The following is a 25,057-nucleotide window of genomic DNA, read 5'->3' on the forward strand; positions in this document are numbered from 1 at the left end:
TTCTCACATAATTTTTTAAAATCTCTCCAGCAGAGAAGGTACCACAAGGTTGATCACTGGGGTCTCTTTACCTCACCAAAATTCTGGTGATGTCCAAAAAAGTTCTGAGTGGGTTCAGACAGAGAAGATGACAAAATTCTGCTGTGCAGGATTTCAAGGTGCAAATACAGGGGTGAGAGAAGCTCAAGCCTTTCGTGAGCTGGTGCAGGAGCTTCTGGTGCTCTCATCAGTGGACAACAAACTCAGGAGATCCACAAGATTTTTCCTGCCCTGAACCCCCAGTGGAATCAGAGGCAAGGCCAGGATTTCAGCAAGGCTCTTCCAAGGAACACCAGGGAATTTCCTCATTCCTACAGGGCTCAAACACAGCCCTGGGTGTGAGCCACCAGCAGGAGTTTCGCACTTTGGCAATTAGCAGGGAAAATGAAATAAACATCAGAACAGTTCTATGGAAGGCTGATGACTGACAACGGGAATTGTCTCAGGAGAAAAAGGAGTGACCCAGAGCTCTGACGGCTTCTCTTGTCCCTCCACCCTCTGCCCTCTCCCCGTTGGGGATCTCAGTGAGACAAACACCTCAAAACACATCCAGATGAGCCCCTCCAGCCCGAGGTACCACTGGAACAGCTGAGGTTCCTGGGATTTTATTATGGGAAGTCATCGAGGGTGTTGAAACTCCAGTGGCTGGGAAGTGCACAAGCACTGGCACTGCTGGAACAGAGCAAAGCCAATTTTGGGGTCCCCCTTAAAGGGGATGGGAACGGTGCTGTCAGAAATCCCTGCACCCAGAAATGGCCCAGGAGCAAGAAAAGCAGGATCCAAATGACAGAAATTCTCAGGGTGGCAGCAGGAGCACAACACAGCCCCACATCTGGTTGCTTCTTCAGAAATGCCCCAAAACGGGCAAGAATTTATCGTTTTGGTCCATGCCCATGGAGATGCTGCTGCATGGGGGGCATGTTGGGTCTGGTACCCCTCCAGCTCCACCACTTGGTGTGGAGAGATCGACCTGACCTCTGGTAGAATCAAAGAAAACTAAATCCTCATCAACATTTCACTGCTGTGGTGAGAAATTTCCCACAGCCAAGGGGGAATCCCTTTGGTGCCCCAGGAACACCAAACCCAGCCCTGTTCCCCTGGGAATCTCCACAGTCGCAGGAGGGTGGAATCACAGAATATCCTGAGGTGGGAGGGACCCTCAAATCCAGCTCCCGGCCCTGCACAGACCCCCAGTGCCTCCCATTTGTAACACTCAATAAAATTAGTGTTCCTTCCATAAAATATTATATCAATAATATTGCTATATATCTCAATAAAATGAGGCTCCCCAGTCCCTGCTGGAGTCAGTAACCAGCAGCATCTCCTGGCTGGTTTGGAGGGTGTCCAGCTCCAGAATCCAACAGGAGCCCCAGAATCCCACCCGGGAGTTTCATCCACGGGATCCACACTCACGTGTGGGACCTGCCGTGGATGCAGGACGGCCGAGGAAGTGATGCACGGCAGAGGCATCGTCCACATGCAGTGAGTCAGGAGAAGTGGGACAAAACAGGAGAGATTGTTTGGTAAATAAACCAATCACCATTCCTCTGGATGCCTCACTTCCCTCTCAGCAAAAGCGATATAAAAGCCAGTGGATCTTGGGGTGATTCATTTGCTCAGCTTGGCCCTGAGGTGTCTGTGGTCAGAGCCCAGGAGGGTAAGTCCAGCTATGCCCAAGGAAGGGATTCTTCGTTTTGTACTTCCAAAATGCAAAGTTTTATGGAAAAAAAATCTGGTGGGTAGCGGTGGAAGGGCAGGGATGTTGTTTGGGTGAATTGAAATCTCTTGTGAGTGCCTTGGTCCCACCAGAACAAACAGAAGCAGAATCAGCCCCTGTTCCTGAAGGTCATATCTCATCAGTGTTGAGATGGAGATGGAATGGCTTTGGGATAAGGAGGTGGGACAACTTTGGGATAAAAGTCTTTGAGAGATGATCCTGGATACTACAAAGTGTTGTTGGGCTGGACTGGGATCACAGGCCTTGGGAAATTCTCCTGAGAATTGGTGGCTGCCCTGGAGTAAAAAACTTTTCATTGCAGGGTCACTGCTCTGAGATGAGCTCCAGACAAAGAAGGTCCCGCAGGCGGGGAAGTTTCCAGCTCCAGAGCTCCTGTGGCGAGGGAGGAGACAGATCAGACCACAATACGTATATCAGTTGTGGGGGCAATGGAGTTGGTGGAGGAGGAGGAGGAGGAGGTGGAGGAGTTTCAGGCAATGTGTTCAATGCTCCCATTATCAGCATTGGGGGTGGAGGTGGTGGGATCTCCACCACCTCTGGAGGAAATGTCAATGTTACAGCAGACCCAGCACGTCTGCTGGGCACTGCAGACCAAGCACTGCCCACCAGAAGGACTCAGAGAGCGCAGGAGCCCTAAATATGTAGATGCCTCACATTTCCTCCTCTATTAAATTTAAGATTATTTGCGTTTTCCTTTACTCCCTTCCCCTGCAAATGTTCTGACCGGAACCTCTGGTGTGGTGTATCCATAATTCTAGCCAGGGTTGTTCTGTGTGCCTGTTCCTGTCTCCATTATCAAGTGCTAGCACCAGACATTGAAGCTTGCAGTTCTAGAGAGCTCTCGGTGTGAGTGGTTGGATTTTCCAGCCCCTGTTGCTTTATTGCCATCCCTGATTTGATTCCAGTGCTGTTTCATTAAAGCCCTAGAGCAAAACTGCACTGAAACACCACTGGTAGAAGAGATTTAGGATTCACTAAGTATTCTCACATAATTTTTTAATGTCTCTTCATGATCCCACCTTTTCCTGTCAGAGAAGACATCACAGGGTTGATCACTGGGGTCTCTCTACCGCACCAAAATTCTGGTAATGCCCAAGAAAGTTCTGAGTGGGTTCAGAGAGAGAAGATGACAAAATTCTGCTGTGCAGGATTTCAAGGTGCAATTATAGGGGTGAGAGAAGCTCAGGCCCTTTGTGAGCTGGTGCAGGAGCTCCTGGGGCTCTCACAAGTGAAGGTGAAATTCAGGATCTCTCCAAGACTTTTCCATCTCTGTTCCCCTGGAAATCTCCATAGTCACACAAGGGTGGAATCACTGAGCATTGTGATGTGGAAGGGACGCCCAAAGATCCCCCAACTCCTGGCTCTGCATAGACACCCCACCAAACTCCTCTGTGCCTCCAGTCAGTAACACTCAATAAAATGAGTGTACATCTCAATAAAATGAGGTTCCCCAGCCCTTGCTGGCGTCAGTCACCAGCAGCATCTCCAAGCTGTATTGGAGGATGGCAACCTCCAGAATTCAACAGGAGCCCCAGAATCCCACCTGGGAGTTTCAGCCGCGGGAGCCGAGCTCATGTGTGGGAACTGCCGTGGATCTGGGGCAGACAAACAATGACTCACGGCAGAGGCATCATCCACATGGCAGCGAGTCAGGAAAAGTGGGATGAAAGGGAAGTTTTGTTTCGTAAATAAACCAATCACCATTCTTCTGGATGCCTCGCCTCCCACTCCGGAAAAACGGTATAAAGGCTGGTGGATCTCGGGGTGCTTCGTTTGCTCAGCCTTACCCTGAGGTGTCCGTGGTCAGAGCCCAGGAGGGTAAGTCCAACTCTGCTCAAGGGAGTGATTCTTCCTTTTCTGCTTCCAAACTGCAGTCGTTTCGGGGAAAAAAAACATCTGATGGGTGGCAGTGAAAGGGCAGGGAAGTTGCTGGGGTGAATTGAAATCTCTTGCATGTGTCTTGGTCCCGCCAGACCAAACAGAAACAGGATCAACCTTACTGAAGGTCGTATCTCATCAGTGTTGAGACGGAGATGGAATGGCTTTGGGATAAGGGGATGGGGCAACTTTGGGATAAAAGTCTTTAAAAGATGATCCTGGACATTACAAAGTATTCTTGGGCTGGACTCGGGTCACAGGCCTTGGGAAATTCTGCTGAGTGTTGGTGGTGCCCTGGAGCAAAAAGCTTTTCCTTGCAGGGTCACTGCTCCAAGATGAGCTCCAGACTACTCCGGTGCCTTTTCCCAGGCGACGGGAGTTCCCAGCCCCAGAGCTCCTCCGGCGGGGGAGGAGGCAGATCACTCCTGAGCATGGATATTAATTCTGGTGGCAGTGTAGGTAAAGGAGGAGAAGGAGGAAAAGAAGGAGGAGGAGGAGGAGGTGGAGGAGTTTCAGGCGGCAATTTCAACGGTCCCATCATTGGCTTGGCAGCTGGAGGTGGAGGGGGAACGAACTCCACCTACTGTGCAGGAAATGTAGGAGGAGACCCAGCCCATTTGATGGCCGCCATACAAAATTCGAAGTAGTGCCTGCCAGAAGAACTCTGACACAAAGGAAGCCCAAGATATGCAGATGCCTCGCGTTTTCTCCTCCATTAAACTCAAGATTATTTGCGTTGTTCTCTTCTCCCTTCCCCTGCAAATGTTCCTACTGGAACCTCTGGTGTTGTGCATCTGTAATTCAGTCCAGGGTTGTTCTGTGTGCCTGTTCCTCCCTCAATTTTCAAGTGTTTGCATGAGACAATAAAATTGCAGTTCTACAGATTTCTGTGTGCAAGTGGTTGGATTTTCCAGCCCCTGTTGTTTTATTGCCATCCCTGATTTGATTCCAGTGCTGTTTCATTAAAGCCCTAGAGCAAAACTGCACTGAAGCCCCACTGGTAGAAGAGATTTTGGATTCACTAAATATTCTCACATAATTTTTTAATGTCTCTTCATGATCCCAACTTCTACCTGTCAGAGAAGGCATCACAAGGTTGATCACTGGGGTCTCTCTAGCTCATTAAAATTCTGGTAATGCCCAAGAAAGTTCTGAGTGGGTTGACAGAGTAGATGACAAAATTCTGCTGTGCAGGATTTCAATGTGCAAATACAGGGGTGAGAGAAGTTCGGGCCCTTCATGAGCAGGTGCAGAAGCCCCTGGTGCCCTCACCAGTGGAGGAGATATTCAGGGGATCCACAAGATTTTTCCTGCTCTGAACCCCCAGTGGAATCAGAGGCAAGGCCAGGATTTCAGCAAGGCCCTTCCAAGGAACACTGGGGCTTTCCTCATTCCCACAGGGTTCAAACACAGCCCAGGGTGGGAGTCCCCAGATGAAGTTTCCCACGTTGATGTGGTCTACTCTGGCAATTAGCAGGAAAAGGGAAATAAATCTTGGAGCAGTTCTACAGGAGGCAGGTGACGGACATCGGGAATTGTCCCAGGAGAAACAGAAGTGACCTTTGGTGCCTCAGGAGCGCCAGTCCCGGCCCTGTTCCCCTGGGAATCTCCACAGTAAAAGGAGGGTGGAATCACAGAATATCCTGAGGTGCAAGAGATCCCCAAAGTTCTCCAAGTCCAGCTCCTGACCCTGCAGAGACACCCCAACAACCCCTCTGTGCCTCCCGTCGCTAACACTCAATAAAATGAGGCTCCCCAGTCCCTGCTGGTGCGAGTCACCAACAGCATCTCCCAGCTGAAGTGGAGGATGACAACCTCCAGAATCCAACAGGAGCCCCAGAATCCCACCCAGGAATTCAGCTCACGTGTGGGACCTGCCGTGGATGCAGGGCAGCAGAGGAAGTGATGCACGGCAGAGGCATCGTCCACGTGCAGTGAGTCAGGAGAAGTGGGACAAAAGAGGAGAGATTGTGAATAAACCAATCACCATTCCTCTGGATGCCTCACATCCCATTCAGCAAAAGTGATATAAATGCTGATGGATCTTGGGGTGCTTCATTTGCCCAGCTTGGCCCTGAGGTGTCCGTGGTCAGAATCCAGGGGGGTAAGTCCAGCTCTACCCAAGGGAGGGATTCTTCCTTTCCTGCTTCCAAAATGCAGAAGTTTTATGGAAAAAAAACATCTGGCGGGTGGTGGTGAAAGGGCAGGGATGTTGCTTGAGTGAATTGAAATCTCTTGTGGGTGCCTTGGTCCCGCCACACCAAATAGAAACAGGATCAGCCCCTGTTACCGAAGGTCGTATCTCATCACTGTACCTCTCTCACTGTTGAGATGGAGATGGAATGGCTTTGGGATAAGGACATGGGACAACTATGGGATAAAAGTCTTTAAAATATGATCCTGGATGCTACAAAGTGTTGTTGAGCCAGACTGGGATCACAGGCCTTGGAAAATTCTCCTGAGAATTGGTGGCTGCCCTGGAGTAAAAAGCTTTTCCTTGCAGGGTCACTGCTCCAAGATGAGCTCCAGACGCAGAAGAAGGTCCCGCAGCCGGGACCGGGGGAGTTCCCAACCCCAGAACTCCTCCAGCGGGGGAGGAGGCGTATCAGGCCACAATATCAATTCTGGTGGTGGCATAGGTAGGGGAGGAGGAGGTGGAGGAGTTTCAGGGGGCACTTTCCATGCTCCCATCATCGGCTTCGCAGCTGGAGGTGGGGGGGGAACGAACTCCACCTACTGTGCAGGAAACGTAGGAGGAGACCCAGCCCATCTGCTGGCCAGAGCCAACCAAGCAGTGCCCACTGGAAGGACTCAGCCACCGACGAAGCCCGAGACATGAAGACGCCTCACATTTCTTCCTCTAAGAAATTTAAGACTATTTGAGCTATTCTTTTCTCCCTTCCCCTGGGGACTGGAACTTCTGGTGTTGTGTATCCATAATTCCAGGCAGGGTTATTCCTGTTCCTGTCACCATTTTCAAGTGCTTGCATGAAACAATAAAACTGGAGTTCTACAGTTTTCTGTGTGTCAATGTTTGGATTTTTTGGCCCCAGTTGCTTTATTTCCACCCCTGGTTTGATTCCAGAGCTGCTTTATTGAAACAGAGCAAAACTGCACTGAAGCCCCACTGGTAGAAGAGATTTTGGATTCACTAAATATTCTCACATCATTTTTTAATGTCTCTCGATGATGATGATGATCCTGACTTTTGCCTGTCGGAGAAGGCATCACAAGGTTGATCACTGGGGCCCCTTTACCTCACCAAAATTCTGGTAATGCCCAGAAAAGTTCTGAGTGGGTTCAGACAGAGATGACAAAATTCTGCAGTGCAGGATTTCAAGGTGAAATTACAGGGGTGAGAGAAGCTCAAGCCTTTTGTGAGCAGGTGCAGAAGCCCCTGGTGCTCTCACCAGTGGAGGAGAAATTCAGGAGATCCACAAGATTTTGCCTGCCCTGAACCCCCAGTGGAACCAGAGGCAAGGCCAGGATTTCAGCAAGGCTCTTCCAAGGAACACTGGGGGATTTCCTCATTCCCACAGGGCTCAAACACAGCTCTGGGTATGAGTCACCAGCGGGAGTTTCGCACTTTGATGTGGTCTACTCTGGCAATTAGCAGGGAAAGGGAATTAAACCACAAAACTGTTCTACAGGAGGCCGGTGACAGACAACGGGAATTGTCTCAGGAGAAACAGGAGTGACCCAGGGCTGTGACGGCTTCTCCTGTCCCTCCACCCTCTGCCCCCTCCCCGTTGGGGATCTCAGTGAGACAAACACCTCAAAACACATCCAGATGAGCCCCTCCAGCCCGAGGTACCACTGGAACAGCTGAGGTTCCTGGGATTTTATTATGGGAAGTCATCGAGGGTGCTGAAATTCCAGTGGCTGGGAAGTGCACAAGCACTGGCACTGCTGGAACAGAGTAAAGCCAAATTTAGGGTTTCACTTCAGTGGGGTGGGAACGGTGCTGTCAGAAATCCCTGCACCCAGAAATGGCCCAGGAGCAAGAAAAGCAGGATCCAAATGACAGAAATTCTCAGGGTGACGGCAGGAGAATGGCACAGCCCCAAATTTTGTTGCTTCTTCAGAAATGCCCCAAAATGGGCAGGAATTTATCGTTTTGGTCCATGCCCATGGAGATGCTGCTGCATGGGAGGGATGTTGGGTCTGGTACCCCTCCAGCTCCATCCCTTGATATGGTGGAGTCGGCCTGACCTCTGGTGGAATCAAACAAAACTAAATCCTGATCAACATTTCACTGCTGTGGTGAGAAATTTCCCACAGCCAAGGGGGAATCCCTTTGGTGCCCCAGGAACACCAAACCCAGCCCTGTTCCCCTGGGAATCTCCACAGTCACAGGAGGGTGGAATCACAGAATATCCTGAGGTGGGAGGGACCCTCAAATCCAGCTCCCAGCCCTGCACAGACCCCCAGTGCCTCCCATTTGTAACACTCAATAAAATTAGTGTTCCATCAATAAAATGAGTGCACACCTCAATAAAGTGTTACATCGATAAAGTGAGTGTACATCTCAATAAAATGAGGCTCCCCAGCCCCTACTGGAGTCAGTCACCAGTGGCATCTCCTGGCTGGTTTGGAGGGTGTCCAGCTCCAGAATCCAACAGGAGCCCCAGAATCCCACCTGGGAGTTTCATCCGCGGGATCCACACTCACGTGTGGGACCTGCCGTGGATGCAGGACGGCCGAGGAAGTGATGCACGGCAGAGGCATCGTCCACATGCAGTGAGTCAGGAGAAGTGGGACGAAGGAGGAGAGGTTTGTTTGGTAAATAAACCAATCACCATTCCTCTGGATGCCTCACTTCCCACTCAGGAAAAACGGTATAAAGGCCAGTGGATCTCAGGGTGCTTCATTCGCTCAGGTTTGCCCTCAGGTGTCCGTGGTCAGAGCCCAGGAGGGTAAGTCCAGCTCTGCCCAAGGGATTCTTCTCTTCCTTTTCTGCTTCCAAAATGCAAAATTTTTGGGAAAAAACATTGGGTGTGTGGCAGTAGACGGGCATGGAAGTTGCTGGGGTGAATTGAAATCTCTTGTGGGTGGCTTGGTCCTGCCAGACCAAACAGAAACAGGATCAGCATTACTAAAGGTTGTCTCATCAGTGTTGAGATGGAGATGGAATGGCTTTGGGATAAGGGGATGGGACAACTTTGGGATAAAACTCTTTAAAATATGATCCTGGCCACAAAAAGTGGTGTTGGGCTGGACTGGGGTCAGGGGCCTTGGGAAATTCTGCTGAGAATTGGTGGCTGCCTTGGAGTAAAAGCTTTTCCTTGCAGGGTCACTGCTCCGAGATGTGCTCTAGACAAAGCGCGTGCCACGGCTGCGGCTGCTGCTGCTGCTGCCAGGGCAGCTCCCAGTCCCAGAGCTCCTCTGGGGGAGGAGGCGGATCCTGCTGCGGCGGAGGATCCTCTGGAGGATCAGCCCAGAAGATCATTATCAGCTCTGGCGGCGGAGGAGGAGGAGGAGGAGGAGGAGGCTCCTCCGGGTGCTGCGGTGGTGGATCTGGCGGTGGATCCTCAAAAAGCATGATGGGAGGAGGTGGAGGAGGAGGAGGTGGATGTTGCGGTGGAGGATCCAGCGGTGGATCCTCAAAAAGCATGATGGGAGGTGGAGGAGGAGGAGGTGGATGTTGTGGTGGAGGATCTGGCGGTGGATCCGGTGGGATGAAGGTCATCATGGGAGGTGGTGGAGGTGGAGGAGGTGGAGGCGGATGCTGCGGTGGAGGATCTGGCGGTGGATCCTCAAAGAGCATGATGGGAGGTGGAGGAGGAGGAGGAGGAGGTGGATGTTGTGGTGGAGGGTCCGGTGGTGGCTCCTCAAAGAGCATGATGGGAGGATCTGGCGGTGGATCTTCAAAGAGTATGATGGGAGGTGGTGGCGGATCCGGTGGATGCTGCGGTGGCGGATCCGGCGGTGGTTCTGGTGGGATGAAGGTCATCATGGGAGGCGGTGGAGGTGGTGGAGGATCTGGTGGATGCTGCGGTGGAGGATCCGGCGGTGGGTCCTCAAAGAGCATGATGGGAGGTGGAGGAGGAGGAGGAGGAGGTGGATGCTGCGGTGGCGGATCCAGCGGTGGCAGTGGAGGATCAGCCCAGAAGATCATCATCAGCTCTGGCGGCGGAGGAGGAGGAGGAGGAGGAGGAGGCTGCTGCGGTGGCGGCTCCGGTGGCGGCTCCTCCGGGGGGAAGATCATCATGGGAGGGGGCGGCGGTGGCGGAGGAGGATGCTGCGGTGGCGGTTCCGGCGGCGGCTCCTCGGGCCAGACCATCATCATCAGCTCTGGAGGTGGCGGCGGAGGCTCCTCCCAGCAGAAATGTCCCGTTGTTGTCCCCGTGGTGTCCCACCAGACCAAGCAGAGCTCCCACTGGCCTGGCCAGCAGAAGTAACAACCCTGGGCAGGGAACAGCTGAATCCCTGCACTCCAGGTTTGCTCCCAGCACATCCCCATCCCTCGTGTCCCCTTGGTGCTGCATCCCTGTGCTGTGAACTCCCAGGTGGCTCCTCTGTGCCATAAATGTGACGGGAAATAAAGATTTCTGTGCACAGAACTGGTTTGTGAGGTTGCTTCTCTCCTTTGTCAGTTTGCTGGCCCAAAAATGAATAAAAACATCCAAAACGTTCTGCTGGGAAATGTTCTCCAGCCTCCAGCGCTGGAGCAGGTGCTCAGAAACAGATCTTTCCTACATCCAAAGGAATTTTGCCCCTGACCCCATTCCCTGTGTCCTCTCCCTGCAGTTCCTGAGGAAAAGTCCCTCTCCAGCTTCCTTGGAGCTCCTGCAGATTCTGGGAGGGGCTCTGGGGTCTCCACAGGCTCAACATTCCCAACATTCCCAACCTGGATCCATAAGGGAAGGGCTCCAGGTCTTTTATCAACTTCCTGGCCCCCTCTGAACTTGCTCCAACAATTCCACATTGCTTTTATGTTGGGGACACCAGAACTGGACACAGGATTCCTGGTGGGATCTCACCAGAGCAGAATAGAGGGGAAAAAAACCCTCCCTCATCACCCTGCCCACTCTCCTTTGGATGAAGCCCAGAGACAGTTGTCTTTCCTCTCACAGAGAGAAAATCCTCTCAAAAATGACTCCCAAAATCCTCTTTGGAACAGGTGGGACTAGTCTTGACTCCAGTGAGCTTTAACTCTAGGCCCAGAGGGTTTTTGTTCATCTCACAAACACACCCGGAAGGGAGGAAACAAAATTAGGAATTAAAGGGATGGTCAGCCATGACACGTTAGAGGGATCACGACTGACAGATTTTTGGGGAAAACTGGAGAGTTCTTCTCCAGGATCAAGGCCCACATTCTCAGCATCTATGAGGGAATCAGGTGGGAAAAGGGATCCAGTGTGCTGTGGGATCTGGCCTGAGGATTTGTTCTGTTTCATACCAACCACCCACTGAGGTGCTTGCAGTGAGGACACGAAGAGGGTTCCCAAGGGTTTCAGGACTGCAGGGAAAAGGGCCCAGCAGAGCATCACAAATCTGCAAACGTTTCCCCAAAGCATTTTACATCCCCACTTCCCTTTAGCCAACACAGGCATCCAAATTTCTTCCTGACCTGGGAGAGGTTGTGGTAGTGCCAGGCCTTCTGGCAGCTGCACTTCCAGCCACGCTTTTCCTACACCTCTGGCAAACAAATCCACCTGCTACAGGTCCAGGGGCTCCAAAACTCTCTGTGGTTTGCAGGAGCTCCTCTCAGCACCCTCCAAAAACCTCCACGGCCTTTCCTCATCCCCAGGTCAGGACGAGCTGCTAATCCCTGAGTGTCCCTCTTTGCCAAGGAGCTCCTAATCCTGGGTGTCCCTCTTTGCCAAGGAGCTGCTAATCCCTGAGTGTCCCTCTGTGCCAAGGAGCTGCTAATCCCTGAGTGTCCCTCTGGGCAAGTCCCTGCAGGTTGGAGGCACGGAAGGGATCAAGGTGTTGAGATCCTCTGGAGTACAACACCCACACATCAGAGCTGGGAGCCAGAAGAGCGGTGACACCTCAGATCTGGAGATGAGAACACAGATAAGGCCACGGCAGGGACTCCAAAGCCCCTGCACGTGTGTCCCCGGTGCTGGTGGCCCTGTCCCCATCCCAAGGGCGTCAAAGTCACGTTCACAGTGACAGCTGGGACCTGCTGCTGCTGTCACACGTCCCCCACAGCCAAAACCCCATTAGTCCTTCCTCTACTCAGTGTCCTGGCAGGGCGGATGCTGCTGTCAGGCTCCAAACACGCGTGACACAGAGCTGGTGTTGGGACAGTCGTGCTGACAAATTCATCCCGCGGCAGGGAACACATCCAGGTGACTCCCCTGCTCAGGTGAGGGTGGCGTGGCCAGTGAAGACCCTGGGAAATGGGTCCTGTTGGGGTAAACGGGGTGTTGAACGTCCTAGAGTTCCAGGTCTTGATGGCCTTCAAGTGCAACTCTGAAAACAGAAGGATTTCAAGGCTTTTCCCACTCCAGCCTGGAGACTGAGGTACCTGGAAGCTGGAGCTGAGCACAGACCTCAGTGGAAATCCAACAGCCACCTTGGGGTCACAAAAGATGGAAGGGAAATGTCCCCTTTGTCACTGTCACCCTCACAGCGTCCTCTGGCACAGACCTGGGCAGATCCAGAGCAGGGAACTCCATCGGGGTTCAACCTCTGGCCTTTCCTGGCAGGATGGACATGCTCCTGCTCCCCATCTTGTCAGTCCTTGAAGAAATTCTCCAGAATTCTCCAGAATTCTCTGTGACTCTGCTCAAGCACATCCTTTATTATCCTTGTCCTTCCATCATGTTCTGGCCCCAACTCACCCCAGTCCCCATCTCTTGGCATCTGCTCATCTGCTTTGTGAGGTTCCATCTCTCCTTTGTCAGTTTGCTCCCCAAAAATGAATAAAACATCCTAAACATTCTGCTGGGAAATGTTCTCCAGCCTTCGGTGCTGGAGTAGATGCACATCATTCAATCTTTCCTACATCCAACCGAATTTCATCCTGACCCCATTCCCTGTGTCTTGCAGTTCCTGAGGAAAAGTCCCTCTCCAGCTAGAGGGGATTTGGGAGCAGGGGTTGGGTATGGGTACACTGCTCAACCCCCACTCTGTCCTGAGCACCCAAAAATCTCCAGCCCAGTAGAAACACATGGGGCTCCCCCTATTACCCCAAAACAGACCCTGAGATGACGTTTGTCCCAAAAATTTGGGAGCGAGGTTCCCGGAAGGGAATCATTAAGTGGAATTCGGGACTGGGGCACAGAACGGGGCTGATGCGCCTCCTTCGCATCAGCTCTGCTGCAAGTGAGTCAAGGAAGGAGGCAGCTGGAGCTGGGCTCTGTAAATCAATCTCTCAGCATTCCTTAGGGTGTCTCACTTCCCTCGGGAGCGCGATCCATCCCGTATAAAAGCTCGGCTGTCCCAGAGCTCCTCACTCAACCAACGCCGAGCATCGCCAGGTTCCCACCGGCACCAAAGGTAAGCCCGTGGATACGGAAACTTCTGGAACCTCCTCGCAGGGAGATCCCCTCCAGCAGTTCGTTTTTGGGTGTTCTTCAAACTGTGGTGGCTCCACCAAAAATCAACTGGAGGTGCCAACAGAACTCCCTTCCTCAGACAGGGGAGCTGCAGCTGGAAATCTGCGAGCTGAACTTTCAGCTGCTGAGTCAGTGTGAGACATCCAGAAGGATCCACAGAATTTTTTTAGGCGTGTCAGAACATGTATGCAAAGCTTGGGAATTGTTCCCAGCCTTCCTGTACGCAGAGGTTTCCTGGACCTGCTGTGACCTGTGGGGAGCTCCCCGGGATGTCATGACAGTCTCACAGCAGGGAGGGGGTTTAAAGCTGCAGAATTTGGGACAATTCCTGGGATTTCTTCCTTTTTCCTCTGCTGGGAAGGCTCTGCTGCGTCTCCTTTCTGACAGCTCCGTTCCTTGCAGGCTCACAGCTCCAAGATGTGCTCCAGACAAAGCTCCGGGGGCTGCCATGGCATGTCCTCCCAGTCCAGTGGTTGCCACAGCCAGAGCTCCGGTTGCCACGGGAGCGGCTCCTCCGGTTACCAGTCCCAGGGCTCCTCCTGCTGCGGGGGCGGAGGGGGCTCCGGAAAAGTCATCATCAGCTCTGGTGGAGGAGGAGGATCCTGCTGCAGTGGGAGCTCCTCGGGATACGGGATGGGAGGAGGATACGGTGGTGGCTCTTCGGGATCCAAGGTCATCGTTGTAGGTGGAGGTGGTGGAGGCTCCTCCGGATGCTGCAGTGGAGGATCCAGCTATGGGATGGGAGGAGGATACGGTGGATCTTCAGGATCAAAGGGAATCATTGGAGGAAGCAGTGGAGGCTCCTCTGGATGCTGCAGTGGAGGATCCAGCTATGGGATGGGAGGAGGATACGGTGGATCTTCAGGATCAAAGGGAATCATTGGAGGAAGCAGTGGAGGCTCCTCTGGATGCTGCAGTGGAGGATCCAGCTATGGGATGGGAGGAGGATACGGTGGATCTTCAGGATCAAAGGGAATCATTGGAGGAAGCAGTGGAGGCTCCTCTGGATGCTGCAGTGGAGGATATGGGATGGGTGGAGGTTATGGTGGATCTTCGGGATCAAAGGGAATCATTGGGGGAAGCAGTGGAGGCTCCTCTGGATGCTGCAGTGGCGGATCCAGCTATGGGATGGGTGGAGGATACGGTGGATCTTCAGGATCAAAGGGAATCATTGGAGGAAGCAGTGGAGGCTCCTCCGGATGCTGTAGTGGAGGATCCAGCTATGGGATGGGAGGAGGATACGGTGGATCTTCAGGATCAAAGGGAATCATTGGGGGAAGCAGTGGAGGCTCCTCTGGATGCTGCAGTGGAGGATATGGGATGGGAGGAGGATACGGTGGTGGATCTTCGGGATCAAAGGGAATCATTGGAGGAAGCAGTGGAGGCTCCTCTGGATGCTGCAGTGGAGGATATGGGATGGGAGGAGGATACGGTGGATCTTCGGGATCAAAGAGCATCATTGTAAGTGGAGGTGGTGGTGGAGACTCCTCTGGATGCTGCAGTGGCGGATCCAGCTATGGGATGGGTGGAGGATATGGTGGATCTTCGGGATCAAAGAGCATCGTTGTAGGTGGAGGTGGTGGAGGATCCTCCGGATGCTGCAGTGGAGGATCTTCAGGATATGGGATGGGAGGAGGGTATGGTGGTGGCTCCTCAGGGACAAAGGTCATCATTGGAGGGGGAAGCAGTGGGGGCTCCTCTGGATGCTGCAGTGGGGGCTCCTCCAGCTATGGGATGGGAGGAGGATACAGTGGATATTCAGGATCAAAGAGCATCATTGGAGGAAGCAGTGGAGGATCCTCAGGATGCTGCAGTGGAGGATCCAGCTATGGCATGGGAGGAGGATCCAGCTATGGCATGGGAGGAGGATACAGCAGCGGCTCCTCAGGCCAGACCATCATCATCAGCTCTGGAGGTGGCGGCGGAGGCTCCTCCCAGCAGAAATGTCCCATTGTTGTCCCCATGGTGTCCCACCAGAGCAAGCAGAGCTCCTGCTGGCCCGGCCAGCAGAAGTAACAGCCCTGGGCAACTCCAGTGCTGAGTCTCTTTGCCTCCAGCCCTGGTTTGCTGCCTGGTCCTTCCCAGCTGTCTCCTCCTGTCCCCTGGACCCTCCATCCTTGTGTGAGAGCTCCCTGCTTCTGGCATTGAGGTGCCTTTGATCATGTTGCTTTCCCAAAGGCACTTTTTAAGTCCAATAAATGTTATAATTGCTCAAACCTGCCTTTCTTTTGGGAGTTCGTTCATCTGTTCCACTATCAACCTGCACTTCACGGTCTCAAGATGTAGAAATGTCTCTGTTGAGATGTTTCACTCCAAACCCACCTGGTTTATTGTGCCAGAGGTTTTGCACCTTCATTTCCCACCTGGGCTCTGCGAGGGAGGAACAGAAGATCCCAAAATTTGAAGGAATCACGACACCAACACCCTTTGGTGCGTCTGCGTCCTCTGACCCAATGACCACCTCTATGGACCTGATAGGAGACGTGACCAGGCCCTGCAGGGGTTGAGGATGACCCAAGAGCAGCTGGTGATGCACCAGGTGGGCAGTAAAACCATGACAACACCCACGGCCTTGCCATCCTCCCCCTTCCTGCAGCAAACCCAAGGGAACAGCCCCAGGGGAGGCTCAGGGTGGGCATCAGGAGGAATTTCCTCCTGGTGTTGGATCCCAGAAACCAGGAGATTTTAAGCTTTCTGTGCGTTCAGGCACAGACTATCTGCAGAACACTGCTTTTGACCTGAGGCCTTGGAGACAGCTTCTAAATATGAGTCATGAAGTAAAAATCACGAGTGTGTAGTAGATTAGAAGTGTGTGCTTTCACAGGCTGATGGGTTTTTAAATTTGAGGTTTTTATACTATAGTAATAGGTAGGGGACAAGATGGAAATTTTGGGGCATTGTCACTTTCTTCGTTCATCCTTCTTCTTCTTCCTTCTTCTTCCATGGATTTTAGGCAGAAGTTTCTGGCTGGACAGTCAGTGTCACTCTGAGGGTCATGAAAATCTAGTTATTGGGTCAAGAGTATAAATAATACAGGTGTTAATTCTCTATTGGACTGTTTAGCTTTAAATAACTTGTAGCAACTGCACTTGAGGCCATTTTCCCCTGCTTCTAGCAAGAAGCTGGAAGTGCTGTTGTACGCTGTGTACTTTCTGATAAGATATAATAAACATCCAAGCCCGAGCACAAGAAAAACTGCTTCAGTCGTGTTTTTGTTAATCCTGGCTCTGAGGGCAAACTGATGACAAACCACCAAAAAGCCCCTGGACCGCTGTTATATTCTGGAAAGGGGGGTCTGGCTTGGGGTCTGCCCAGGGAGGTTTGGAGCGACCACTCCTGGAGGTGTCCGAGGAACGACTCAGGATGTGGCACAAAGCGGGGACAGGCTGGACTCGATGGTCTGCGAGGGCTTTTTTCCAACCTCAGGGATTCTGGAATTCCGTGGAATTCCCAGAGGGAAGCCTCACCTGCGAACCAGCCAACGCAGCCCCAGGGCCAGGCAGGAGGGAATGAAACCAGCAGCAAATCCCTCAGGTAGTTCCGAATCTTCCTCCCTACCTCAAATCCTTCCCTTCCCGGCTTTGCACCTGCCCTGGCACGGATTTCTGCCCGGGGATGGAGTTTTGGCCAAAGCTGGGGCTTTTCTGTCCCCACAGCGAAATTCCCGGAGCTGGTCCAGCCTCCAGGAGCTGCTCTGCTCAGGTTGGATCCGCTCTGGGATCTGCAACCCCCTCCAGTTTCCCTGGTGCTCCTTCCAAACCAGAGGAAGGAGGTGAGAGGGAAGGAAGGGAAGGATTTGGAGGCACAGTCCTTCATTAATGCCTAATCCAGCCAAGCTGGGTTTAAGCATCGGGACATTCACACCTCCGCAAGTTCTGTCTTAAAGCACCCTTGCAAAATTCCCACTTAGGACATCAATCATTTTTGACAAACCTTCTGGGTCATATGCAAAAAATAAACTAAACAAAACGAAGGAAAAAGAAAAAATAAAAAGGAAAAGGAAAAGGAAAAGGAAAAGGAAAAGGAAAAGAAAAAGAAAAAGAAAAAAAAAAGAAAAAGAAAAAGAAAAAGAAAATTAATAGAAAAAGAAAAAGAAAAGTAAGAGAAAAAGAAAAAGAAAAAGAAAAAGAAAAGGAAAAGAAAAAAAGAAAAAGAAAAAGAAAAAGAAAAAAAAAGGAAGATAAAAAAAAAAGAAAAAGGAAAAAAAAAGAAAAAAGAAAAAGAAAAAGAAAAAGAAAAAGGAAAAAAAAAGAAAAAAGAAAAAGAAAAAGAAAAAGAAAAAGAAAAAGAAAAAGAAAAAGAAAAAGAAAAAGAAAAAGAAAAGAAAAAGAAAAAGAAAAAGAAAGGAAGATAAAAAAAGAAAGAAAAAGAAAAAGAAAAAGAAAAAGAAAAAGAAAAAGAAAAAGAAAAAGAAAAAGAAAAAGAAAAAGAAAAAGAAAAAGAAAAAGAAAAAGAAAGGAAGATAAAAAAAGAAAGAAAAAGAAAAAGAAAAAGAAAAAGAAAAAGAAAAAGAAAAAGAAAAAGAAAAAGAAAAAGAAAAAGAAAAAGAAAAAGAAAAAGAAAAAAAAAGGAAGATAAAAAAAAGAAAGGAAAAGAAAAAGAAAAAAAAGAAAAAGAAAAAGAAAAAGAAAAAGAAAAAGAAAAAAAAAGAAAAAGAAAAAGAAAAAGAAAAAGAAAAAGAAAAAGAAAAAGAAAAAGAAAAAGAAAGGAAGATAAAAAAAGAAAGAAAAAGAAGAAAAAGAAAAAGAAAAAGAAAAAGAAAAAGAAAAAGAAAAAGAAAAAGAAAAAGAAAAAGAAAAAGAAAAAGAAAAAGAAAAAGAAAAAGAAATAAAACGAAAAATAAAAATAAAAATAAAAATTTTTAAAAATAAACAAATAAATAAATAAATAAATAGAACAAGAAACCACAAAACTTGCCCTGGAGCCACCAGGGAGCTGCGGGAGGGACGTGCTTGTCACCAGAGCTCTGTGACATTTCTTGCCCCGTGCCCCTCTGTCCCTGGCATCGCTGCACATTCTCCTCCTCCCACACCCCCACCCACCTGTCCCGGGGCTGGGGGACGGACGGTTCCTGCGTAGCCCAGGGCAGGGGCACAGGAATCAGCTCATTAAGCAGAAGTAACAATTAGAGCAGCGAAATGAGCGGTGTGAAGGGAGATATGGATCGGGAGCCAAAGCAAACACTGAAATCGCAGTTTGGTAAATAAATCCTTCTCATTCCCGAGGGTGTCTCACTTCCCATACTCGTTAAACGCCATATAAATGTTCCCGAGGCTCTTAAAGCTCCTCATTACATCGACTTTTACCTCCTAAATGTGTTTCCGATGGCTGAAGAGGGTAAGTCTGGGGTTTTTTAATGGGATTTTATCATTTATCAACTTGACTGGTGCTGGCAGCATGAGGCCTCTGCCTGAGCCAAGCCCTTGGGATCTGGGTGGGCTTGGATCCCTTGGATCCCGTCTGGATCCAATCCCTGGGGAGAAAGGTGGAATCAGGATGAGCAGGGTAAAAACCTGGATGGGTCTTTGGTGGTGGGACCAGATTGCACAATCTTTGTAGGGTTTTTAATAGTAATTAATAATGCATGTTTTTATATTAATTAATAACTCTGAGCTGGACCTCAGAATGGCCACGAACCTCTGTGTCTGGGCCAATCACCTTCTATCAAAGGATTTTGGGACTGCAACAACAGAGCCAGGGGTGGAAACTTTGATCCATCACTCTTGCAACAGCTGAGAAACAGAAATGGGAATATTTTTGCATAATATCCTCGGTGGTTTTTGCAGCTCTGTGACTGTGGACATGAAAATGATTGGGGGAAACCGTGGCAGTAGTAAGAGGGGAAAATAATACAGTTCGGATTTTTTATTTCAAATTTTGGATTCAGAATGTATTTAAGCTTTTGGATTCTCTGGAAATAGAGGTAGAAAGACGAAAGATATCCCAGGAAGAGCCCAGATAACCTTGGATTTGGAGAATAGGGGCTTGGAGCAACCTGGCCTAGCAGAAGGTGGCTCTGCCCATGCCAGGTTGGATGAGCTTTCAGCTTTTTTCCAACCCAAACCACAATTCCATTATTCTCTAACAGCTCAGCTTGGTTTCAAAGCCTGGAAATTGCCCCAAGCTTTCCTGGCCACACCACCTGTCTCTATTAGGCTAGGAAGCAGCAAAAAAATATAGCAACGCACAGCTTCCTTCAGAGGCAGAAGAAATCCCTTTATTAAAGAAGCAACCACACTTTTATAGACTAGATTGTAGAACCAAGGATTGAGGCAAAGTGATTGGTCTGAGGAAAGTAACAGCCCTGGCAAACATGCTTTTACCAAAATATCACGTCTCTCACGCACCCAGCAGGTGCAAATCTCTGTTATTAATTCCTTCTCTTCTGTTTTCCTTCGAGCAACTTGAGAAAACTCAAGCTGCATCTTTCCCTGGCTTTCATCGGTATCCCACGTCCAGAGCGCAAGCACGAAGCGAAAACGAAGCAAACTGTGGGTGTTTTCCTTTCCCCCCTTGCAGCTCTACCACTGTCTCCGGCGGAAATGCTCCCGGCGGAACCGCGGCTACAGCCGGGAGATCTCCCTGGGCCACCGCCGGTTCTGCAGCGGCTCCTTCTCCGACGGCCGCGCCTCCTTCACCTGCGGCGGGGAGGGCTCGGTCAGCTACAGCCGGAGACCCTCCTGCTGGCCACCCCTGCCAGCCCCAGTCCCCTACAGCATCCCAGTGGGCTCCTCGTGTGACGGCCCCGTGGCCACCAGCGGGCGTTGTGGGCTCACGTCGGGCTGGGAGGTGGCGGTGGAGACGGTGCCGGTTTATGGCGCCGCGGTGGCAGCGGGGTACGGTGAGGATGTGGGAGGAGGGGGATTCATCCAGCACGGAGGGGATTTGGGGGCAGGGTATGGGTACAGTGCCCCCCTGAGTGACACCCTAACCGCGGGAGGGGTCACTGAGGGCGCAGGGGGATACGGAGTGGCGACATTCCCGACCCCAGAGCTCATCCCTGCGGGCGGGGAGTGCGCCCAGGTGGTGCAGCAGAAATGCCCCGTGGTTGTCCCCACCGCCATCAAGACCCAGCAGTGCAAGCAGAGCACCCAGTGGCCTCCCATCCAGAAGAAGTGACTTGGCCCAGCAGCCTCTCTCCCTGCATCCCAAAAATGATCCTTTTTTGACCCGCTTTTCCCCAAAAGTGGAACTTTCCCCCTGAGCGTGTCATCCGCGCTCCTCAGGTGGGGCTGTGCTGACAGCAGTGCCCCGAGAACTGCTGGGAAAAGGGAAAATGGGAAAGATTCTTTTCTCCACCTCCTTTGGATAACAGGTTGGAAAATAAAACCTCACGGTCTGTGGGTAGTTTCAATGTTGGGATGGTTTCTTTCATTTCTGGCTCCTTCACTCCAGACGCAAGTGAGTCCCCAAGGAATCTCCCCAAGGAATTGTCATCGGTGTTTTACACCTGATTTAAATGTAATGTTTATATTAACATCATTAAAATACAGCATTTTCAGCAGTGAGAGAAGCTCAGGTGGCAACAGGGTGGTGCCAGACTCTTCCCAGTGACAGGACAAGGAAGATGGCCATAAACCAAACCCCAAATTCCACCTGAGCCCAAGGGACAACTCCTTTCCATGGAGGTGCCAGCTGGAACAGCAGCCCAGGGAAGGACTTGAGCCTCCCAGAGTCATCCCAAACCCACCTGGAGGTGCCCCTATGCCCCTCCCTGCTCCAGGTGCTCTCCAGAGCTCACAGCTATTCCAGAATTTTGGGATAAGGAGATCTGCCAATCTCCCGGGGGGTTTCCGAAGGATTGTTGTTTACAGCGTGGCCAGGCCAGTGAAAGGTTGTTTACCTGGCCCAGAGATCGCCAGGGATGGCGCAACCTGGGCATGTAAAACCTCGTGCATGAGGCAACTGCAGCGAGATCCTCCCCTCAACCTGCTTGTGGCGTTTTTGGATAGGATCAGGCCCTAAATTAGGCACTGGTTCCGGTGCTGGTTGGGAGCTGGGGTCTGCCCAACATTTAATCTTCCAGGACTCTTCTCTGGGTTTGTTTGACTCATCCAAATACTCGTTAGGAAGGGGGGAAAAAAACTACCCGTAGATCTGTGCCCATTTAAAAGTGAGATGTAAAAACACTTAGTTGCTTTTTTTGTTTGTTTTTGTTGTTTTTTTACCATTCTACCTTCATCCACCTGGGGGACTTTGACCCTTTCAACTCAACAAAAATCCAGAAAACCAAAGACCCAAATCCTCTGAGCTCTAAACCTGTGTTTGATGCTACAGGATCCTTCACACATGAAGTGCTGTAAAATTATCATATGGGGACAATTACGCAAGATTTTGTTACCAGCCCTATTAAATTCCTTTCTATAATTAGGCAGCGCTATAATTTATTTGCTTTTATTTCTATTTCTAAAATCTACCACTTCATTATTGATATTTCTGTGGGTTTCCTTCCTTCACCAAGGAAGCAAAAAAAACTCTCAGAGCTCCAACAAATTCCCAGAGGATTCCAGAAAACCAAGCCCAGAACTTTCAAATATTTGTGTTTAATCCAACTGACCAAAAACCACCTCAGAATTTCAGTCCCTCCCAAAACAAAGAAAACAGAAAACACTTGAAAATCCCACTTCTCATTCCCTGGTTCTTGCAGCTCCTGTCGAATGGCACTCCCCGAGTTTGAACTGTTCAATATTTAATAGGCTAAGGTATAAATATTTGGTATCAATATTTAACAGACCCACAGTGGGCAGGGTGGGTTTGGACAGGAGGAGCTGGAGCTGATCTGTCCTCCCCAGAGCTCAGATCCAGCCCAAGCCTGGGAGGAGTCCAAGGCTGGGTTTTATCCTCAGCACAGCGAGGGTTCCTCCCCTCTCCTTGTGCAACAGGACGAGTCATCCTCCGAGATGCTCTGATAACACTGAGCTCATCCCGACTCTGATAATACTGGGCTCATTCCCAAAGCCTGATGACACTGGGCTCATCCTGACTGATAATATTGGGCTCATTCCCAAAGCCTAAAAACACAGGACTCATTCCCAACTCTGATAAAACTGGGCTCAGTCCCAAAGCCTGATAATACTGGGCTCATCCCCAGCTCTGATAAGCCAGGGCTCATCCTGAACTTTGACAACACTGGGCTTATTCCCGACTTTAATAATACTGGGCTCATGCCCAGCTCTGATAAACCAGGACTCATCTCCAGCTCTGATAAACCAGGATTCATTCCTGACTCTGATAAGCCAGGACTCATCCCGAGCCTGTTGGTGCTTGTTAAACCAGGCCTGTCTCCTTGTTGGTGAACAGGCTGAGCAGCAAACACAGCTCTGGCCTCAGCTGGCGCCTCTGGATAGAAACTCCAGGAACTGTTTCGGCCATAGCAAACCCGAGCCACCCCTTGGCCTCCCAAATCTCTGCCCAACAAAACCTCCTGGCTCCAGGAGGGAGTCCAGGTGGAAAATGAGTGAGATCACATTGGGAGTGCTGCTAGAATTCCATGGTCGGGAAATGAGAAACCAGGGAGCAGGAGGGGAAATGAGAAATGTTGCAAAGTCGTGGTTGCATCCATGGTTGCACCATCCCAGTGCTCCCAGTGCTCCCATCCCGCCCCAGGGAAGAGCTGGGGATGCGTGGGGAGCTCGGCTGCGTGGTCTCTGACCCAGCATTTTACTCACAGCTTACTCACTGGTGTAAGGTTTGCACAAGCGGCTTCCGATTTCCTGTCACTGCTCTGGAGCCTGGAAATGAAACAGTAAAAGATGAGAAAAAATGGGAATTTTCAAAGAGAAATTCTGTGTGGTGCATCTCGGGGCTGGCCAGGAGAAACGTCAGCAATGAAAATTTATGGTGGCTGTGTAAAGGATGGTGGAACAGCCATAAAATTGGGTGGGAGGTGGATGGGCAAGAGAGGGAATCCCAGAATCATGGAACCATGGAACCAGAGAATCTCTGATGTCACAGAATCACATGGAAACACAGAATCCCTGATCTCCCAGTCACAGAATCCCTGATGTCCCAATCACGGAATCCCACGGAACCAGAGAATCCCAGAATCCCCAATCTCCCAATCACAGAATCCCATGGAAACACAAAATCCCATGGAACCAGAGAATCCCTGATCTCCCAGTCACAGAATCCCTGATGTCCCCATCACGGAATCCCACGGAACCAGAGAATCCCAGAATCCCCAATCTCCCAGTCATAAAATCCCATGGAAACACAAAATCCCACGGAACCAGGCAATCCCAGATCTCCAAGTCACAGAATCTCAGAATCCCAGATCTCCCAGCCACAGAATCCCATAGAACTGAGAATTCCATGGGACCACAGGATCCCTGATCTTGCAGTCACTGAATCCTATGGAGTCTCAGAATCCCAGAATCCCAGAATCCCTTAGTCACGAAATCCCATGGAACCAGAGAATCTCAGAACTCTTCATCTCCCAGTCACAGAATCCCAAGGAATCTCAGAATCCCCAATCGCCGAGTCATAGAATCCCATGGAAACACAGAATCCTTGATTTCCTGGTCACAGAATCCCATGGAACCACAGAATCCCATGGAATCTCAGAATCCCCAATCGCCCAGTCATAGAATCCCATGGAAACATAGAATCCTTGATTTCCTAGTCACAGAATCCCATGGAAGCACAGAATCCCATGGAAACTCAGAATCCCTGACCTCTCAGTCACGGAATCCCAGAGCAGCAGGGTCACCTGGAGCAGGGTGACACAGGGACAGGTCCAGGAGGGTTTGGGACGACTCCATGGAGACACTCCAGGCCCTCCCTTGGCAGCTGTTCCAGGGCTTTGCCCCCCTCCATGGTGAGAAATTCTCCCTCGTGTTGAGGAGACCTCGTTACATTTTTGGGGAGTTCTCAGGGTAGGAGCCAACCCTTCCAAAAGTGGCCAGTGCCACCAGCTGGGTTTGCCAGAGCCTCCCATGGTGGCCACAGAATTCATGGTCCTGGTTTTGGGAAATGACCATCAGAGAGGAAACCCTCAGCTCAGGTCTGGTACCTACAGGTGCCTCACAGGGTGGAAACAACTTTAAAGATATTTTCCAAGGACATCCAACCAACACTTTCTAAGAATTTACCATTTTTCACAGCGATCACCTGAAAATTGTGGTTTTTTTCCCCACGAGAACCCAATCCTACCAAGACCAGACAGCGAGGACCGAGCACCAGGACCTCTCCTTCCTGCCAGACACCAGCTGGGAGGTTTTGGGAGGACAGGAACCCCAAAAGTCGCCACCTTTGCCACCCATTTTGCAACCTAAAACTCATCGTGCCGTGAGGCTGAGCCAGCCAGGCCGCCCACACGGTTTTCACTCACAGCCCGCAGGGGCAGGGCACAATTAAAGCTGTGCAAGACGAGGAAGACAATCCAGAGCCTGACAAATCAATCAAAGAAATGGGATGGAAGGAGCTTTTGAAGGTGGTGGGTAATTAGGGGTGTGGCTGTTTTGTAAATAGCTCGGTCATTTTTTCCCCCAGGGCGTTATTGCATTTTCAGGAAGGGATTTAGGAACTGTATAAAAGTCCTTGGAGGGGAGAGCACCTCATTCACTCAGCTCCTCTCATCCTCCAGAGCCTTCGCAGCCAAGGTGAGTCCCTGCTCCACCACTAACCCTTAATTCCACCAAGAATTCCCTGCACTGAGCCGAGCTTTGCTCTGGGTGCATTTCCTGGGGTTATTAAGAGCCAAATCCTTGGCTCTAGGGCTGTTTTGTGCTCTCAAAAATTAGGGCTGCTTGTGCTGAGAGGTAAAATTTATTACCTGTAGTTATATTTTGATTATTCTGGTGCTTTCCAGTATCCAAAGGACAGACTGGAAATTAATAAAAACAAATAATGGAATCTGGGGGTGAATGGGAGACAGCAGGCTGATCTTTCT

The 25,057-nt window shown here is 50.5% G+C and overlaps 2 protein-coding genes and 1 long non-coding RNA gene across 3 annotated transcripts; all 3 read left to right on the forward strand.

The window, feature by feature from the left end:
• The first annotated feature begins 3,508 nt into the window (after positions 1 to 3,508).
• On the forward strand, positions 3,509 to 4,539 carry LOC130262699 (uncharacterized). The gene is made up of 2 exons (XR_008842147.1): positions 3,509 to 3,595; positions 3,976 to 4,539. It is a non-coding gene; the product is annotated as an uncharacterized LOC130262699 (long non-coding RNA).
• Positions 4,540 to 13,584: 9,045 nt separating this feature from the next.
• LOC130263504 (uncharacterized) lies at positions 13,585 to 15,183 on the forward strand. The gene has a single exon (XM_056511101.1). It carries the CDS (start codon positions 13,585 to 13,587, stop codon positions 15,181 to 15,183), a length of 1,599 nt encoding a protein of 532 aa, XP_056367076.1.
• A 3,059-nt stretch (positions 15,184 to 18,242) lies between these two features.
• LOC130263253 (uncharacterized) lies at positions 18,243 to 20,575 on the forward strand. The gene is made up of 2 exons (XM_056510789.1): positions 18,243 to 18,504; positions 19,687 to 20,575. The coding sequence occupies exons 1-2, from the start codon at positions 18,481 to 18,483 to the stop codon at positions 20,284 to 20,286; spliced, it is 624 nt and encodes a 207-aa protein (XP_056366764.1). The 5' UTR covers positions 18,243 to 18,480; the 3' UTR covers positions 20,287 to 20,575.
• The last annotated feature ends 4,482 nt before the right edge of the window (positions 20,576 to 25,057 follow it).

Source organism: Oenanthe melanoleuca, chromosome 25 (genome assembly GCF_029582105.1).
Source record: "Oenanthe melanoleuca isolate GR-GAL-2019-014 chromosome 25, OMel1.0, whole genome shotgun sequence".
Classification (NCBI taxonomy): Eukaryota; Metazoa; Chordata; class Aves; order Passeriformes; family Muscicapidae; genus Oenanthe; species Oenanthe melanoleuca.

What these genes read in the sequence shown, in the direction of transcription:
- LOC130263504 (XM_056511101.1), top strand. Translation starts at nt 13,585, where the DNA reads ATGTGCTCCAGACAAAGCTCCGGGGGCTGCCATGGCATGTCCTCCCAG.
- LOC130263253 (XM_056510789.1), top strand. Translation starts at nt 18,481, where the DNA reads ATGTGTTTCCGATGGCTGAAGAGG. An exon ending in GTTTCCGATGGCTGAAGAGG is followed by an intron (nt 18,505 to 19,686) that starts GTAAGTCTGGGG and finishes CCCCCCTTGCAG; the next exon opens with CTCTACCACTGTCTCCGGCG.